The sequence below is a fragment of the Saccostrea cucullata genome, unplaced genomic scaffold, assembly GCF_032062105.1.
Source record: "Saccostrea cucullata isolate Sc308-1 unplaced genomic scaffold, CSIRO_AGI_Scuc_v1 ctg135, whole genome shotgun sequence".
NCBI lineage: Eukaryota > Metazoa > Mollusca > Bivalvia > Ostreida > Ostreidae > Saccostrea > Saccostrea cuccullata.
Genome location: NW_026933790.1, coordinates 13,087 through 29,277, shown reverse-complemented (window position 1 = coordinate 29,277; position 16,191 = coordinate 13,087). Strand labels below are relative to the sequence as shown.

The 16,191-nt window shown below is 32.9% G+C and overlaps 1 protein-coding gene across 1 annotated transcript in view; it reads right to left on the bottom strand.

The window, feature by feature from the left end:
- LOC134239345 (inositol polyphosphate-4-phosphatase type I A-like) overlaps positions 1 to 16,191 on the bottom strand; it is a 42,772-nt gene that overhangs the window by 14,329 nt on the left and 12,252 nt on the right. Inside the window, exons 9-24 of the mRNA XM_062721507.1 lie at positions 15,132 to 15,207; positions 12,165 to 12,361; positions 11,869 to 11,926; positions 11,013 to 11,115; positions 9,058 to 9,165; positions 8,539 to 8,810; positions 7,969 to 8,181; positions 7,299 to 7,496; positions 7,116 to 7,184; positions 6,654 to 6,898; positions 5,953 to 5,988; positions 5,538 to 5,678; positions 4,835 to 4,932; positions 4,427 to 4,536; positions 3,701 to 3,855; positions 2,513 to 2,633 (exon numbers count right to left, since the gene is read on the bottom strand). Coding sequence (XP_062577491.1) covers positions 2,513 to 2,633; positions 3,701 to 3,855; positions 4,427 to 4,536; positions 4,835 to 4,932; positions 5,538 to 5,678; positions 5,953 to 5,988; positions 6,654 to 6,898; positions 7,116 to 7,184; positions 7,299 to 7,496; positions 7,969 to 8,181; positions 8,539 to 8,810; positions 9,058 to 9,165; positions 11,013 to 11,115; positions 11,869 to 11,926; positions 12,165 to 12,361; positions 15,132 to 15,207 — 2,200 coding nt within the window. The remainder of the gene's footprint in view (positions 1 to 2,512; positions 2,634 to 3,700; positions 3,856 to 4,426; positions 4,537 to 4,834; positions 4,933 to 5,537; positions 5,679 to 5,952; positions 5,989 to 6,653; positions 6,899 to 7,115; positions 7,185 to 7,298; positions 7,497 to 7,968; positions 8,182 to 8,538; positions 8,811 to 9,057; positions 9,166 to 11,012; positions 11,116 to 11,868; positions 11,927 to 12,164; positions 12,362 to 15,131; positions 15,208 to 16,191) is intronic.

The window sequence follows — 16,191 nt, the reverse complement described above, 5'->3', positions numbered from 1 at the left end:
CCCCGCTTTCGGTGTCTTTGTGGGTGAGATGTCAAATATGAACGCCCTATCATAGGTCATTTAGAAATTATCAAAGTTGAATTTTTAAAAGGCCAAGGTCAGGGAGTCAGAAATCATAGCATGCATGGAAATATCTTGTCATATGTAATACACATGTCAAATATGAAAGCCCTATCTCTTCTCAATCAAAAGTTAAAAGGAACAAAATGCGTTTGTGAAACATTGATGACCCCGTATGGCAACAAAGGGAAGATTAAACTTTTTTAAAATGTAAATTAAATATATTGGTACTCAAATTTTAAAAAGTAGGTCAAACTGCAAGGTCAAGGTAAAAGGGTCAAAGTTCTTGGTATCCAGTGAAAGGTCTTCTCACAAGGATTACTAATGTGAAGTATGAAAGCCCTGGCCCCTACCATTCAAAAGTTATGGCCAAGGTTAAATCTTTCAAAAAGTAGGTCAAACTCCAAGATCAAGGTCAAAGGGTGTAAGTGCTTGATATCAAATGAAAGGTCTTGTCACAAGGATTAAATATTTGAGGTATGAAAACCCTAGCCCTAACCCTTCATAAAAGTTATGGCCAAGGTTAAATTTTTTAAAAGTGGGCCAAACTTCAAGGTCAGAGTCAGAAGATCAAAGTTCTTGTTATCCCATGAAAGGATTTTTCACAAGGATTACATACCTGAAGTTTGAAAGCTCTAGCCCTTACTGTTTTAAAGTTATGGCCAAGGTTAAAGATTTTTCATAAGTACGGAAATCTCCAAGGTCAAGGTCAAAAGGTCAAAGTCTTTGATATCCAATGAAAGGTCTTGCCACAAACAATACATATGTGAAATATAAAAGTCCTAGTATCTACCGTTCAAAAGTTATGCCCAAAATAAAAAAAATAAAACTTTTGTGTAAAAGTATGTCAAACTCCAAGGTCAAGGTCAAAAGGTCAAATTTGGTGGTACCCAAAGAAAGGTCTTGTCACAAGGAATACACATGTGAAATATGAAAGTCATAGGTCCACTCAATCAAAATTTATGGGCAAGGTTAAAGTTTTTGTGACGGACGGACGGACAGACAGACAGACGAATGAGATTTAATGTCCCCTCGCTTTCGCGAAAGCAGGGGACAAAAAGACATTTATGTCATTAAGAGTGATCTCTCTTATCAGAGTATCAATGAACCTTAAGAGAATAAACTATTGAATTGTTTCTTTAAACTCATCTGTATCCCCAAAAGTTTCCACACAAATAAGAAACATTAGAAAACAGTTAACAATTTATTATAAAGTAATTGCACATATTATCACATCTGACAGCTTATTTTACCAATAAAACAGATATAAAACTAGTATGTAAGAAATTCCACATAACTAATTATCTTTCATCATTTCAGGTATTAATAAATAGCACCATTGATATTAATTTGTTCTGAAGCTTAATCCTGATTGAAAAAAAAAGATTTTGTAAGGAATTTAATTTAAAAAAAAAAAACCCAACAACACACATTTTACAAAATAATAAAAACTGATGCTTCCAGAAATTAGTTTCTTCCATTCCAGAGTTAAAGTAATATATTAATCTCATAAATAATAAAAATGTTACAAAGTAATTTTATTCCTTTAAATTTCAGAAATATTTGTACTTGTTGTAAATTAAAACAAAATGATAGGTTAATTACAAAGGAACTTCACCATGTAAAATACATGAAGATTACAACCTTTTTACAGAATTGTTCTCAAAACATAAAAATTTAACAATTAGACTTAAAACATGCCTGAGCTATACCGTTAAAAAAATTGATCACTTTCAAACCTGGGATTCCTTTTAATTTTACACTATTTACATTTAATAACAATTTATTCTCTTTCTCTGAAATATTTGAGTAATGTGAGCAAAGACGTAATAGATTTCAGGAGGATAAAACGTACGCTCATCTAGGACATTTGTATGTATAAAATTCCCCACAAATGACTAGTTATCAGCTATGAAAATAACAGTAACACTCATCAGTTTAGCACTTATTAATGGAATCAAGTGGAAATTCTATCATTAAAAGTACAAAATAATGCCTATAAAACCAGAAAACCTTGTATTTATCTGGTTAGATAGCTTCCCTCTCTGATCACAGCACTTGTAATGATCTACAGTATAAAAGGTAGGCCTCACGACATACTGCTCAGATTACCGCTCTGCTTTAAGTCTTATCACTTATAAAAATATGTTTCCCATATATTTTACATGTACACATATTACAATATAATATATTTTCCTTCCACATAGAGTTTGTTTTATAAAGACAAGTTTTAACGAGGTAATGAGCAAAACAATTACACTTTATACAAGTCCATGTAGTCACATACTGAAACAAATAGAGAGAACCCCTTGTTAAATAAATCAGAAAAGTACTTTATGTGAAAAGTCAAAACACATGTCAACAAAGACTATTCCTGATTGATATTTTTTTCTCATCAAGACTTTGGGGATAGTTCATTTAAGTCTGTAGACTTTAGGGATCATCCCTGTACATTTCCATAAGTCCCGTTTGGTGGTCTGTAGAGTTTTGGAACATAAAGAAGCTGGAAACTATTAAATGCATATTTCCTAGAACCAATGTTTTTATATGTGTTTTCTCTTCTTACTCCCTCACTGAAAAAAAAAATCAAAATCGATAATTATAAATTTCAGTATAAAATATTCACAATCATAATTATCATAAATTTTAAAAGTTTAATTTCATAAAGTTATCTTGCATTGTATGCAAAAAACACACCAGATGCCAAAACTGACATCTGGACTGCACTTCGGGTGGTAATGATGTGAATGATTAACAGATGATGTGCAGTAAATGTACTATACCTTCTAAAACAGTCCAGGGACTGTGAGAAGACGTGTGAAGCCAGATCATGCTCCTGTTGAAGTATGTACACCTGCTCTAATGTTACACTCATAGATGTTGTTCCTTATATTCCCATATCATGATTTATTCCAGTTATTTGCCCGTTTTGATAGTAGATAGAGCAAGGTGTGAACAAGTAATCACTGTAATCTTTACTGTTAGTGTAATAGAAGCAGTGAAATTTAATTACACACATTCAGAAAAAATAAAAACGTGTGGCAAATCTAATAACATGATATTGTAAAAGTGATTAAAATGTCAATAATCATTTCAGCTTGTGTTATTATTGTTCATTTATTGTTATGAAACAGTTTTCACTGATAGCCTGGTTAATTACGGCTAATTATGGCAATTTCATAGCTCTGTGCCAACCATTTATAATAATTGCCCCTTGGCCGTGTAGAAACTGTTAAATGCGTCGAATGCTAATTACCCAAATAGTATGAGGCACTTTTACAATTGAGAGTTTTAAATCAATTTTAATCTCCTAGATTTTATGATTTGGTTTTATTGTTAAAAACAACAACAACAAGTATATTCATGGTAAACATTTTACCTACTTTATGGGCGGTTATAAGATTTTAAATTTTTTTAATGCACAAATGTTTTGAATAATGCGTAAATACCTCTGCTACCATTTTACCTAGTTTATAAGCGGATATGAATTTTTATTTGATTAAAAAATACTCGTGGAAATAAAAATAATGTGACCACTCGTTCCTTTATCTGAAATATGAAAATCGTCGCGGATAGGTTCAATCTGGTAGTTGGTTTAGAAATAAAAAATGAAATGTATAATAATTGGTTTACAGTATACCTTCTAAAACAGTCCAGTGACTGTGAGAAGACGTGTGAAGCCAGATCATGCTCCTGTTGAAGTATGTACACCTGCTCTAATGTTACACTCATAGATGTCCTATCCTTAGCACTCTTACAACTGATGATGCGTATCCCATTTATCTTCCTGCAGATCTGATAGTAGATAGAGCAAGGTGTGAGTGAAGTATATCTACTGTAATCTTATTGGATTTTAATACTACAGTGAAACCTGTCTAATCTGACATCTACTGGGAGATGAATTTGTGTTGGAGTAGACAAGGTGTTGGATTACAAAGAGTAAAATAACATGAATATTAGTAAAATGGGAAGGAAAATTTACGTCAGAATTTACATTGTAAGGATCCGGATTGCACATTTTTCAGATTAAACAGTTTTCACTGTACTAGTAGTTTTCACTGTACTAGTATGTACATGTATTACAATTTCATAGATAGTATGTGTTTTCAGAGCAAATAAGAGATTGTACTGAAGTCTTACCAAACTGTTAAATGGTGAAGAATGCTAAACATTTCAAATCAGGGCAAACATTAACATGGGGAATTTGATTAAATTTCAACTTTGAGCAGTGCATGCAGGATTATATGATTTGGTTTTATTTTCAAAAACAACAACAACAGAAGGTCCTATAATTAAAAGTGCCCTAATCTATGTGGATATAAGATCTTGAATTTTTTTTATAGAAAATAATGAAATGTGTAAATACCTCTGCCGCCAGTTTCAGAACATCTGTATTTTTGCTCTTTTTGGCATTAACATTGTAATGCAGTTTGTTTCTCAAGTCATTTATTGTACCCTGACCTAACTTTCCTTTATCTGAAATATGAAAATAACATTTTAAAGATTCAATCTGGTAGTTGGTTTAGAAATAACAAAGAAAATGAAATAATTATTTAAATTTTTTGAATTGAAGAAAATTCACAAAATAACATCCACATAAAATGTATTAAGTGAAAAAAAAATTAGCATTTGACACATCAACACTTAATTATTTTCAAAAATGAAACATGAGTTGGTAAACAAAACTCATTAAAGTTATCTCAAATTTTTTTTTTCAGTTACAGATCCTGGAAATGGAAAATTTTGTATGTGTATAGACAGAGAAGAAAATTACCTAAACTCCCAAGTTTCTTTTCATAGCTGTCTAGATAATCATTCACTTTGGTAACATTTTCAACATTGATTCTTTCTTGCAGTGATGTATCACCAATTCTAAAAACAAGCCATACAAAAAAATCAAACTTAGATAAAAACTGACTAAAAATAAATTGTAAAAAACAACTTAATTTCATTGGTCTGTACACTTACATGTACAGTATCTGCTGATGTTATTGTCCATTGATATAACAGGAGTTTCCTGGTTTTTGATTTATATTTTGATGAGGTTTTTTGCATATGGTTACATAAAATGCCTGGGTATTGGAGTTTCAAAGTTCTTACGTGTCTACTAATGTGGCCTGCTCATTGGTGTGATTTTGAGTTCTTACTTGTGTGCTCATGAGGCCTGCTCATTGATGTGAAATTAAGTGTCTGAGTTCTTAGTTGTCTACTAATGTGGCCTGCTCATTAATGTGAAACTAAGTGACTGAGTTCTTAGTTGTCTACTAATGTGGCCTGCTCATTGATGTGAAACTAAGTGTCTGAGTTCTTACTTGTCTGCTAACAAGGCCTGCTCATTGATGTGACACTAAGTGTCTGAGTTCTTACTTGTCTACCAGTGAGGCCTGCTCATTATTGTGACACTATGTGTCCGAGTTCTTACTTGTCTCTTAGTGAGGCTTGCTCATTGATGTGACACTAAGTGTCTGAGTTCTTACTTGTCTGCCAATGAGGCCTGCTCATTGATACCAATGTTGAAGATGACAGGGGTGACGGTCACTTTGCCTCCTCGCTGTAACTCTATTGGTAGTTTGTCAAACATCTCATCCTGAAGGGGAATGTGTACACTGACACAGTGTCTGAAAATCAAAGTTTACAATTCAGAAGGAGGTACAAAGTACCTCAGAATATATCATTTGTTTGATCACGTTATTACATTTATCAAAACTTCAAAAGTGTTCAGCTGAATTTATTACAAAAATCAATGTTATCAAATTTTAAGCAAAATTAATAAAAATTATATATGAGGATAAAATCTTTGGAACATTTCATTAAAAACAATACAATTCAATGAACTTATTTCCAAAAATGATTACAAGAAGTCCATCTAAATACATTTATAGTCTGAGTTACCTGTGAAAATCTCCATAAACACCACTCTTGAAATGGCTGAAAAAGACATACAGTGTGCAATACAATATCAAGCTATTCTGTGAGGTTGTATATCATATAATGAACAAAAATACATAGTCTTGGCAAGGCATTAGGGGAAAGAACAATAACAGACATTTATGACTGATGTTCAATCCATTTCAGGATATAAAAAAAAATATTTTTTTAAACAGGGGTCACCCTGTCAAAGACATCTTTTTATGCATTTTGGAGGCACTTTCACCTTTCTTCCTTCCTTTCCTTTTGTCATCTTTGTTGAATATTTATCTTTCTTATGACACATAGATTAAGAGCATGCCTTTTAAGTAAAATTTGTACTGGCCAAATTTGAAGGGTATTGAAATTTGGAAAAAAACTCTCTCTTGAAACTTTAATGAGGAGTGACTGAGGATCTAAAAAGTGGGACAGGATGAAGACAGATCTTTGTAGGATTTAACATCTAATAAAATACAACTTTTTTTCAAAACCCATTCCAAGTACATGAAGCCTATATCTGTTTGAAGGCTTAGCATGCAGGGTCAGAATCTATTATGATTTTTACGCTAAAGTTGTGCAACAGATATTGCAAAACAATTCTGAGAGTTTTCTATGCTGGGCCCAAATTCATTTTGTTGAATAAAATTCCTTTGATAAATAATTGGAAAAATATTAAGAATAGTTACCCATCCTGAAAGACTGTGGGTGAAGCACTAGGGTCATCTGATTTGACAAACTGAAAAGTGACAAACTTCATATCATCTACTGCCACACAGAAATCCTCGATCATCCCCATCTCATCGCCATAGCAACTGAGTAATCCCTCGAACTGACAGAACACTCCTACTTCCTGTATCTGTCTCAGAAAGTCTTCATTTGAGATACAGGTGGTTACCTTGGTAACAAAACCACTGTACAAGTAAAACAAGAACTAACTTAACATCGTGCACATTTACAATGTAGCAGCATTGTCAACTACAAGTAAAACAAGAACTAACTTAACATCGTGCACATTTACAATGTAGCAGCACTGTCAACTACAAGTAAAACACGATCTAACAATATCATGTACATTTACAATGTAGCAGTGTTGTCAACTTTTCTGTGAGAGATAGACACATATAAAAGATAAAATAACTAAAACATACAGCATGAGAAAAGCACACATCTCTTCGATATCTCACAATATGCATCAGCCTGGAATTTCCACGGTTTTCCTGAAAAGTTTAAAAGGATTTTAAAAGAATTATTATTTCATTAGCAGAGAAAAATTCATTTGATTATGCACTATGCACGTAAAATTTTATTTTAGAAATAAACAAAAAAGATACCTGTATATGTAGGAACATAACAATCAATAGAATTTTCTGATAGACAATTTCCAGAAAACTCTTAAGTTTGATAACAGCTGGGCTGATTTCATCCAGCCATTTTGTCCTGTCTGCAGATTCACTCTGCTTGAGCACGAGATCGTCAATAATTGAGATCAAACACATGGCAGCAGCCTCAGTATTCAGTCGGGTCATTTCCTGCAGGGAAATCAAAGTATTACTGGGTACAAACAACAGTACTGGGTCTATACACGGATTCTATAACTATATATCATCACAACAATTTTCAGAACTATCTCTTATTTTACTGGCTGGAAACCACACCCATGTTTTTCACACAACTAGTACCTTGCACCTTGTATATTGAAAAACAATATTCCTGATTAATAATTGTGAGGTTGTGCAGGAGCTTTACAAAAGCAGAAAATTAAAGGGGGAGGAAAACACTTTTCAGGGTGTAGTTTTACTTAAAATCAACTTGTTCACATATTCTGTAATTGTTATACATGTAAATGTATAACTTATATTTATACATGTATATATAATTAAATAAATTTTATTTTAGGTATAATTAATAAATTTGAAAATAGTTCCTCATATATTGCCTGACTTTTACAAGACAAGCTTTGCGTTACAAAATATTACAACTAAAATTTAAGATAAGAATTACCCAGGGTTCAGCGATGGAGCTCTTGACAAAGTCTGTGCCGGACCACTTCCAGTTGGTTCCTCGCTTGATTCCCCCATTAGACATGCCGTCCTTAGTTGTGTCCCCTGAATTAGAGTTTTCACAATTCTGGGACATTTCTATTTTAATTCTGTTGTATTCATCTGCCGTGTTTTGGACTAATGGTGTCTCACATTTCTCCACCAGTTTTCTAATCTGTAATAATTTTGATGAATTATATATTGAATTAAAATCCTTGCTTTATTATTGTAGGTTGATATGAAGCAATATTGAATTATAGATGAATACTATAGAATATGGCATTCACGAACTTTCATATATTACGACACAACATTAATTTAATAAGAATTATTTTGCTTGTGACAAAACATACTGGATACCAACCTTCTTTTGTAGCTAATTTCATTTGAGATTTTGTCATTTAAACACAAATAATGACCTTTAGAGGAATTTTTTAAAACTATTTCTTAATCCTAGCTTTACAAGCAAAATACAAACTCAGTGTGACAAATAAAAGATAAAAGTCTTGCGACATTATATTGTGATGGGTACCTTTTTCTGTAGAGAATCTGCCACCGCTGTCAGGTCCTCTGCTGCTCCATTCACTGTCACCTTACACAATCTATCACAGTCCTTAGATATGCTCATTTTGAGGTCATATATTTGGTTCACTAGATCACAGGCCACTGAGAGGTTCGTCACCGTGTCGTTCTCCGTGGAGTACGATTCCTGTAGCTGAGTCAGCAGACGACTTAGGCCGCCATGTTTATATTTCTGAGCGTATGCCGTGAAAGCCCCAACAGTGATCACATCATACCAACCAGCTGTTCACAAAAAGCAGAAAATAAAATTTAATAAATTTTCTTACACTTTCATTTAAAAAGCAGAAAATAAAATTTAATAAATTTTCTTACACTTTCATTTAAAAATCCAATAATCAGTCTTTATCATTCATTAATTTATGGTGAGTTATTCATGCATTAATAAGAGTACAAATGAGTACACCTAAAATAATGACAGATAAATTATAATAACTGATGAGTTCTGGAAATTTAAAAAAAAAGTTCTTACTGGTATTTTTTTCTTCATTGATCACAGTCATTCTTTGCAGATGGAGATTCAAGGGAACAAACTCCAGCTCTTTATCACCTTTCATGGTGCTCGCTTTAAAGCAGGGTCCTAATAAATAAAATGCACAGATTGATGAAATAAATCAAGCATCCAGAGTATTTTTCTTTCTCTAGTTTTGGTTACAAATTTTAAATAATAAGGAAAACATAGCATTTTTAGAATTAAAAATTATGATTGACTTGTTCAAATTCAAAATTTCTTTGGGAAATCACTTATTTCATCAAATAGGCTACACACAGGTAATGAAAAGACTGCAAACCTCATTTCAACAAAAGAAATGTGTAAGTCAAACTTTCTCACATCAAACAAATGTTCTAGTTGTGTGCATCCTCAGATCAACACATCAGACTTAATCCATGCAAGTTAAGTAACATCAAGGGTTATAGATACTTGGGTAACTTGGACCTATTCCAAAAAACTTTTTAACTGGTTACTCATCCAAAAAAATATACTGTAGATCTGATGCAGTACAAGAACCATGCCTGATAGTGAGTATCTCATTCAGATTGGGTCCATGTTAAGGGATATAGCTGTTTGGGAATGGACCAGCTCCAAAATCTTTATAAATTGGTCATTCTTAGTCCATGCAACTTCAGTTATGATATGAATTAAAGTTCCTTGGAACTGGACCTGCCCTTAAAACCTTAACCTTATCATCCAGCATCTGAAGCAGGTCTGTTGGTCTATAACCCTAGATGCATCATCATTGCTACTTTGTGACATCAAGGTTTGTAGTTAATTCAAATCAGGAGAAAAGCAACCACAGACATCCAACAAGATCAGATATAGGATCAGATGCCATGGAGGAGTAAGCATCCTCTAACAACTGGTCAAATCCACCGTGTGCTTTTGGGGGGTATAGCTTAAGCTTATCTCAGCTTCAGCATCTTTTGTTGAAGACAGTTATTTTTTCAACACAAATGGTAACTGGGTTGGAGGCAATAGTATATTCTTTAATCCAAAATGAAATGAATTTTTGAATTTGAACTATCTTCAAAACACGAAACGCACTTCATTACAAGGTACTTCTTTTTGTACAATATAGACTTTAAAAAGGTTTTCTATTTCTCTTCAAATAATACATGCACTAATAAAAATATATATACATTGTACTTAAACATATATGAAGTATACCAGCTACCAAGTAAATAATATTGATTAGCCAAGCTACATAAGTAAAGTTAATATAAGGTTAATAGGTTAGCAGAGAGAGAATGTCACCTTTGGATTTAAGGGATGTGAGATGCTGTTGATACATTGTTATCATGCTCATACAATAGTCCAGTCTGTCCTGTAAGGCTCGTAGTCGGGTGTGGCCAAACATCTACACACAACAGATAATTAACTGTACTCACTAGCAATCATGAGAAGTTTTTTTTACAATAAATCTAGTTGTTCATATTTAAAATGTGCAACACATAAGATTATCTACCATAACTGTGCTTTGTCTATCGTCAACTGTAGTGAAAAATTTTTCTCAGGTGGTATAAATGTCGTATTTTACAGCTATCCATTTAACTTAAAATGTAATGCAAACTTATATAAGCCTCCTGTCAGTTAAGTCAATTACTAGTATGAAGTATGTTAACAAACCACTACATGCTATCCCATACCGGGGTATATTTCAATGCTATCAATAAACCAAGCAATTTCAATTATCAATATTATCATATTCAATTAACTCCTAGCAGAAAGACATTCTGGTTATGTAAACACTGAAGAGGGTTATAGAACATTAAACTTAGGTCACAATCAATCACCAGTCCTAGTAATGATTAATGTACAGTCATAAACATTCCTCAGGAAGTTATACATGTTAAGGAGAGGAACTCTTCTATTTAGGAGGTTATATACTCAGAGGAAGTGAGACTATAAGTAGGTTATGCTCGGGGCACCTTGGTGACTGCTCAGTCTGTTGAGCGAGTCAGTATAGTTGGAGACAATGGCAGCTGATACAGTTATCATAGCGATCTGCTCACTCTCGTATTCCTGGGGAAGCTACAATGAATAGCCAATGTCATTAAAACAAGTAAATACTTATAGTGATAACCATGTCATGTTATCACCTTTAGTGATTATGTAGTCATTACATTTCAGCTCAATCTGTTGGACATTTGAATCTTTTGTAACCTCACTGGTCATTCTATTGTAACCTTGTTGGTCAAACAACTACATACACTGTAGTCTTAAAGGTATAATGTATACATATAAACTAGCTAACATTCCAAGACTTACCAGAATAAACATGAGAATATTTTTCTATGCCTTAATAAATGAACTATGTAAAATATGTGTATGCTATTTGTATAATGTAGAAAAAGACGGATCACAAAAACTTCAGTAAAAACAGAATCTTACTTCACATATTTTATCAATCATCCCCAAGATGTTGGAATAAAACATAATTGTTTTCATCCTAATTTTTATCATCAGTTGAATCATTGTTGTTATGATTAAGTGAGGAACCTTATTATTCAATCTGTTCATATAAAGTAATTATTGACTTATTTATTTACCAGCCCCTTGGGTTCAGGGGTTTCTTCCTGAGTACTTATCTAGCTTTACCACAATTAAACCATAACTATACATGCTTTTAGTGCATATGTAAGATTCAACAAACATAAGTCAAATTTTCACACTTCATGTAAATTTATGATAATTTACCTTTTAACTGTTGCTCATTGAGGCAAAATTTTTGCCGCAATCTGCCTATAATTTTAATTCTAGTTCTATGTCAGATAGTATACACACCTGACCTATATCCTGAAGCTGGGACAAAACATGCTTTTCTTCTTCAATCCATAACTTCCTGTCCAAAAAATAATAATGGTTTCTTATAATTGAAATATTATACAGGTTCAATCATGGGTGTCTAGTCAATATAGAACTTTGAAGTTCAAGGTAGAACATACCTACTCCTGCATTATACTTTTGATCAATAAATTAAAAAAATCTAAAAAGGGTTCAAATAATGAACTTTTTTTCTGCCACAGATTTTATGATTCCTTCAGCAGTAATGAAAATTCAATGAACCTAGCCTTACTTACAGAAGTTGCATTGGAATGTCAAAAGCAAACATGCTTTCTCCCATGTATTCATGCACCAGGAGTTTGACATCGCCTTTGGTTGTGTCAAATCGGAATGTACGAGTGATGATGTTCTTGTAATGTGGACGGAGGGTGTCGACACGTTTTGAGCGGCGCCGTACAATGGCAGGCTTTTTTGGACTTGTTTCTGACTCTGACTGTAAATAAATAAACGATTATTATTTTTACATTGTAAATATCCTGCTTATCAATAAACATAGGAGGACATGAGGGGATATGACTATAAAAATTAATAGAAAAAAATAAAACTCAATTGGAACAACTATGATGTTAATTTAAATTTAAATAAAAAATATCTGAATATCTTTATGTATTTTTTTTCCAACTACTTACTTACTTGTTGTGTTATTATCAAGACTCATTATTCAACAATTTTATAGTATTTAAATTTTTATTACAATGGGCACTAATAAAATTGTACTTTTCCAGAAACTATTCATTATTCAATTTGTGTGTACTTCATATAGTTTGAATCATGAAATAAGCCAAATTTAGTAAATGCAAATGCCAGTTACTTGCAACAAGGTGAGGTAATTAATTTTTATGTTAAAGGTGAGACTTTGGATATTTTATGGCAGGTAAGGGAGTTAGTTCCAAAAAAATCCTTATTAGTTAAAAAGTGTTACCTCTCTTTTCTCATTCAATCTACTCATCTGTTCCAACCAAATAACAATCAAAATCCCAAAATAGAATTGAACAGTACAAAATAATCCAGACAAGCAAAAACAGGCAAATTACTGATGGACAGACAGACAGACTTATAGGTATTTACCGGTAGGTTAATATTTTCATTTATCTACTTGTTTGCTCTGTGATAACTCTGAGAAAGTTAATTAATAGGTGAGCTGATTTTATGATAATTCTACCGGAATGTAAATTTCAAAAGGTCAGGAGCTAAGGACCAAGGCCTAATGTGCATGTAGATCTCCTGTGGCTGTCTTTGTGTTTGATGTCAATTAGACAATATATTTTAAATCTATATTTACAATTTTATTTCTCAATGAAATGTATAGTAATTACAGTCTATTTTGTTGGGAATGCCAGGGAAATCAAAGACAGTTGAAAACAAGGTATAATTTATGATACATGTAATGGGCTTCTGGATTAAGGACAGTGATTCCTCAAATATTGTAGTACTGTAGATTCCTAATTATGCATGAGGAATTAATTATCACGTAATTTCGCGATAATAATAAAAATAAAATAAAAATGCTCGCTTTTATTTTTAAGGTTCTAAAATCTATGGAAAATTTCTTTATCAACCATCCATTTGCGAATACTTATTCTTGCGATTTGACATTCAAGAGTCATCTCGCAATAACAAGTACTAGCAAAAAATAAGGAATTTACAGTACCTCTCCATTCCTGAAACACAATAAAGCCAAGGCCCAGAAGGGAATTACAATGGAGGGAATTCAGAATTCCTAAGGGGGTCAAATTATTAAATCTAACAGTTTTACTGCTGTTCACAATATCTGTAATGGTTAGGGCCGTGGATATCGGCCTGGATAGCTCAGTTGGTAGAGCACCTGACTAGAGATACAGGGGTCCCGGGTTCGATTCCCGGACCAGCCATACATTTTCTCCTTTCCTGTTACAGATTTGGTGCCGTTGACCACCCCTGGAATTGCAGGTGAAAGTCCTGCCAGGGGCAATAAGAACTTGGGTTGTGTCTTCGAGGTCGAAGACAATTTAAGGAGGGAGGAATGTAATGGGTTCGGGCCGAGGATATCGGCCTGGATAGCTCAATCGGTAGTGATACAGGGGTCCCGGGTTCGATTCCCGGTCCAGCCATGCATTTTCTCCTTTCCTGTTACAGATTTGGTGCCGTGCCATGCCCTGGAATTGACAGGTGAAAGACCTGCCAGGGATGAGCCTGGGTTGGGGCCTTTGGAGGGCCAAAGACCTTTAAGGAGGGAGGAATGTAATGGTTAGGGCCGTGGATATCGGCCTGGATAGCTCAGTTGGTAGAGCACCTGACTAGAGATACAGGGTCAAATTATTAAATCTGGCAGTTTTACTGCTGTTCACAATTTCAAAGCATAAGATCTTCAGTTAATGCATGAATTGATTTTCCTAGCTATAAGCTAATTCAGTGATCATCCTGAAATGTCAGCTGTCAATTCCTGCCCTTGGTCATCAAAACTCAGCCAGAATGACAGAAACTCAATTCAATGTCATACACATATGTCATACTTTATAATTGTCATTACCATTGTTAGTTTTCTAACTAAACTACTGTTTGAAGGAGGCAGTGAGAGGTCTCTAGCTCGGTTTTCAATATCAAGAGGCTGATGGTTTGAACTGAAGTGAGGCTAATCAATGCTGCACTTTAAACAATACATAGAAGTTTTACAGATTTAACCCATCATCCAGTTATATCAAGTGATTTAAGACCAATTTCAGGCTATTTTCAAACTACTTCCCTTGTCTGAAAAGTGACAATGTTTGATGATGTTATGGTGCACCGGATAACAGCTAATTTGTATGTAGATTTAGGAATAATGCTTGTACAGACTATTAATGGTCATAATAAAGCAACAAAAAAAATCTGAATATCACTAGATCTTTCATATCAAAATGGCATGGTGAACTTTTAAGAGGAAATTAGGGCATGGAGATTTGTAAATGACAAAACCATAGGAACAAACAGATACTGGCAGTAGCAATTCAGATCTTATCAGTAGAATATTTCAAAGGTACACGTATATTAACACATATATATATTATCAAAGCAAACTTTGTATATGAGGATATGTATTTTATTAATGAATAATATATTAAAGGGTAGAAAAAATTGAGAATGCAGCATTGATTTGTTTCATTATTTTTACTCTAAACTACTTCGACTTGTCCATGATTTTACAAGATAATTCTACACATTAATAAGTACCCCTAAATACGTACTTGTGATAAGGAGAGGTTTGTGTCATTTACCCAAGCCATGATAGTCACAGTTCCACAACCTAGCTGGTCAGGCCCTCTGAAAATAAATAACATATCACATTACAGTAATACAAAATATGGACAACAGAAAATCATATTTTCTTTTCTGTGATTATGCAAAATAATGAAATATAAGATCTTATCTCCCTTGCTGGAAAACACAAATTTGGATTTCACTTGATTAGTATCCATTAAACCCATTAAGATGATATATTTTATATAAAATACAATTATATTCCATATCTAATAAAATATAACTTAATACTGGTATTTCAATCATCTCCTTTAATTATCAATGAATATGGTATATTAAAGACAGTAGTAACAGCTTTTTAATTTGGAAAAATGAAATCAACAAGTACATTATGTACTAAATCAAATGATTAAAGAATTTTTTTATATAAAATTTTTATTTCAGAAAGTTTCCTTATAGTCGGGATACAAACACACATAAAAACACACAAAAACTAATCATCTGGATTAAATATAAATGATGTGTGAAATAGTGGGACATAAAAAGAAATTGTTTCCCCCGCATAAAAAATAAAAATTGCCATCATAGAATCAATTTACGATTTCAATCATGGTAATAGAGATATACTTTATATTAGGGCTGGGTATTGGCCCGAAATTTCGTATTGCGATATATTGCGATATTTGTAACTGTATTGCGATATGTATTGCAATATTTCCAATGTAATTTAAATGGCATTTTCTTACTAAATTTACTTTAATTTACATGCAGAATTTACATACCTTTAATAGGTAACCAACACTGACAAAAAAATTGTTGGTTTTATTAAAGTTATGCTCAGAAATGTTTCCACAAAACAACTTCTGTCGTACTGTTTGGCTTAATAACAAACTTTCATAAGTCCATTTTTATATTTAATGACAAAATTCCTTAATCTAAGCATATTGCCAATATATCGATATTATAAAATCGTATTGCGATACGATATTTTTTGTCATCGTATTGCAATATATTGAAATATCGATATTATTGCCCAGCCCTACTTTA